General features: G+C 28.4%; 1 protein-coding gene across 1 annotated transcript; it reads left to right on the forward strand.

Annotated features, from left to right (window-relative positions):
- Window positions 1-2,306: 2,306 nt before the first annotated feature.
- LOC122315155 (lachrymatory-factor synthase) lies at window positions 2,307-3,245 on the forward strand. The gene has a single exon (XM_043130937.1). The coding sequence runs from the start codon at window positions 2,463-2,465 to the stop codon at window positions 2,979-2,981; it is 519 nt and encodes a 172-aa protein (XP_042986871.1). The 5' UTR covers window positions 2,307-2,462; the 3' UTR covers window positions 2,982-3,245.
- Window positions 3,246-3,832: the final 587 nt, after the last annotated feature.

Raw genomic sequence — 3,832 nt, forward strand, 5'->3', positions numbered from 1 at the left:
CGCGGGCTTGGTCTTCAATTACGATAGCCTTGTGGTCATTGAGCACCACATTAAGGCCGTGTATGATTGGTAAGTAGTTTTCAACCCATCTTAAATTAATTATTAATAAGATTTATTATTTTTTAAAATTAATATAAAACAGTTAAATTTATTTCAATCAATTTAATACATTTAAACATAAATCACAATATATTTATATTCAAACGACTTTACAAAATATTATTATTTATATATAAACTCAGATAATCTAAAATCACTCCATCATCCAAAAATTCCATACACAGTCTAAAAGGGAGCTTTGCTACAAGAGAAATGCTATTTAAAGATTTATACACTATATATCATCTATATGATATAATTTAATTTATAAAATTCAACTTTTAAAATTTATTTTGAAAATTAAATTATATGCGTAGTATAGGGTAGGTTTTACAAGTAGAGTGAGATACAAAATTTTCATTTCATTTCATCATTATAACTTTTTCAAACTCTCATATAAAATATAATAAATAATTCAATTTTTTTCAAATTCCAAAATAATAATAATTTTTAAAAGTTAATATAAAATTACAAATTCTTAACTCATTATACAAACCTACCCTAAAGATACTTTAATATAGTTATTATTGCTATATATAAGCTAATATGTTAACACATAACTTATAATAAAATTCATTTTAATTTTAAAAAAAATATTAAAACACTAATTATTGATTGGATAACTGATATGGAAACAATTTCAAATCTTTAATAAATTGTACATATCTATATATAATATATTTATTTATATACATATAAAACAAATATTTTTTTTATATGTTGAGCGGAGTGAGGAGAGAGGGGTGGCGGATAGGGGTGTGAAAGCGAGATACGGGCCCCTGCTACCCACTCTTAATTCTCATGTCGAAAACACTGAAGATAATGTTATTGACAACCATTAGTTAGTCAGTCAATCAGTTACTTTTATCAAATGAACAATATTAAATATAATCGTAGGGTATAAATGGTGCAATCATTTTAAAAGATTAGTAGAATTTACCATTAAAAATGAGAAATGCTCAGGGAGCCGATAGTTTGACAATGGTTTGATAGATTGTTTTTTTTTTTTTTTTTTTAATTCTTAATGATTAAAAAAATGTTTAAAAAAGTGAAAAAACTAATAAATAAGAAAACAAAATTTACCTATCAATCCGACTATCAGTACCGATTATTAGCATCAGTAACAGGAATCTTAAAAAATCAATTTTTTTTTTTATATATATAAACTTTATATTTACTCATTATTTTTTAAAAAATTATACGATCCACTATAAATACTATTTCTCTAAGAGCATCTTAGTCAAAATTAAATAATACTTTTTATGAATATGAGATGAATTTTAGTTTTTGGCTATTCCCTTTACATAAATTTTAAATTGGAATAGCTATTTTTTATTATATAATAATAAAATAATATAAGATGAATTTCATTTTGACTATTTATATCAAATCTCCTCATTGAATTATCCATTTATTCATTATATAATAATAAAATAATTAATAATTAAAAAAATATTTAATATTTTTTTAACTATACATTAATTTATTTTATCACTTTTTATCATTTTATAATTTATTTTATTTGAGTTATATGCAGTGGATTTTCATTAGAAACCGTGGTTGGAGTTGAATGGGATGTTAAAGGAAAGAACGAATAGAGAAATAATGAATAAAATAAACATTTGATGAAGTTACAATAGCAAGCAATTTTAGAAATATTTTTGGTGTTTACTGTAGCTAAAGTCAAAATATTTGAATTTTGACTAATTTATTCTGATGGTATTTTGGGATCTAGTAGCTAAATAGAGGATAGATTTAGGCTCTATTTATATATACAGTTTAGATGAGATGAGATGAAAAATTTTGAATGGTAATGAAAATTTTAAATTAAAATGAGATAAAATTATTTGTAAAAAAAATATGTATTTGGATAGTAATGAGATAGTTTTTAATTATTAGAATTTGAAAAAGGTGTAAATCTCACTATTTAATAAGGGTAGTCAAATTATTTACTATTCACGCACTGTTTATGCCAAATTATATTCTTCATATATTGTTTATATACTGTTTACACATTATTCTTATTATGTTTATGACATATTTTTATTATTTATGTACTGTTTATTATTATTTATTTAATAAGATATTTTTAAAATTTAAAAATAAAATATAATATATTTAAATAGAGAAAACTAAGATACGGTACAAATCAAATGTGCTGGCCATCCAAACCGGGCCTTAAGGTTTGATTAGTCAATGACGATCCTCATACCCGATGCCGACATTTGTAATGTCCAAAGTTATCGTTCCTATGCCACGTCAGTAGTCACAGTAAGCATGAACGGCACGCCAGCCTTCTTTTTTAACTTGTCCTCTTCCGGCAACCCATTCTGGACTTTTTCCATTTTCGTCTTTTCTCCGTAATGGAGCGAAACTCCCCGCCGGCACCACCCAAGTGGGAAGGCAAGGTTTCCGCAAGACTAAACGGTGCCGTCGCTGACCAAATATGGCCTTTGTTTAAGGACTTCTTCAACTTCCACAAATGGTTTCCTGGCTTAGCCACTTGCTACGGCATCCACGGCACCAACGGTGAGCCCGGCTGCATCCGATATTGCGCCGGATTCTCCATCCCCTCCGACTCCGGTAACGATTCCATCAGCTGGTCCAACGAAAGATTAATTGCCGTCGATGACGATTCACGTAGCTTAAGCTACGAGATCGTGGACTGCAATATTGGGTTCGAGTCGTACGTTGCGACGGTGAAGATTGTTCCCCAGGGTGATGAAGGCCAAGCTGGATGTGTGATCGAGTGGTCGTTCACCGTTGATCCGGTGGAAGGGTGGGTACGGGATGATTTAGTGAGGAGGTATGAGGTGGGCCTGCAGGGCATGGCCAAGAGGATGGAGGATGCACTGCGAGAGGGAATGGAGCGTGACGGGTAGTTGTTTTCGGCCCGGATAATGGAGCGGGAAGGGTGGTTGTTTATTTGCGGCCCGGAGAATGGAGGATGGCGCTGGGAAGTTGGGGCCAGAAGGGTAGTTGGTCGTAATTTCAATACTGTCCATGGTGGAGGGTAGTAGATTGTAATTTCAATATTGTTCATTATGAGTGTAGTTTTTTTTTTTTTTTTTTTTTTTCATTATGAAGGGTAGTTGTTATTTTACTGTTATATTCACAAAATAATTATAAAAATAATTTTATACACATGATTTCATCTATTTTATTAAATTTATTTTATAATAAAAATAATTTTATAATTTAATAAACCACATATTAAGATATTTCAATATGTGATTTTACTTTAATACAATCTTTTTATAATTAGAATATGTCCCTTATTTATTATATTTGAATTAGTAATACTATAATTACTTACAAATTTAAATATAATATTATATTTATTGAGGGGTAATTTCATTTTATCAAATTTTTAATTAGAATTTTAAATTTTAAGAACTTCACAATTTTAAGAATTGATATGTCAACACGTATGATTATTTCCGTAAAATTATATGGCTGTAAACATAAAATTGTAATTATAGATAGCACTTTTTTCTTAAATCAATAATAAGAAATCTTTAATTTCAGGAGGATGGCGAGCGGGGAAGTTGGAGCTAGAAGGCTTGGTTGTAATTTCAATATTATCAATGGGGGTGGTTGTTATTTATTGTATTTTAATGAGTAGTATTATGTATGTATGAAAAATTCTATTTATTTTCTTCTACACCATATTTTAATATGCGATTTATTATTTTATTTAAACATACATATTGATGTGTAAATATATGTATTT

This window comes from Carya illinoinensis, chromosome 7 (genome assembly GCF_018687715.1).
Source record: "Carya illinoinensis cultivar Pawnee chromosome 7, C.illinoinensisPawnee_v1, whole genome shotgun sequence".
Taxonomy (NCBI): Eukaryota; Viridiplantae; Streptophyta; class Magnoliopsida; order Fagales; family Juglandaceae; genus Carya; species Carya illinoinensis.

Coding starts and splice junctions, on each gene's coding strand:
- LOC122315155 (XM_043130937.1), top strand. CDS start 2,463: ATGGAGCGAAACTCCCCGCCGGCACCACCCAAGTGGGAAGGCAAGGTT.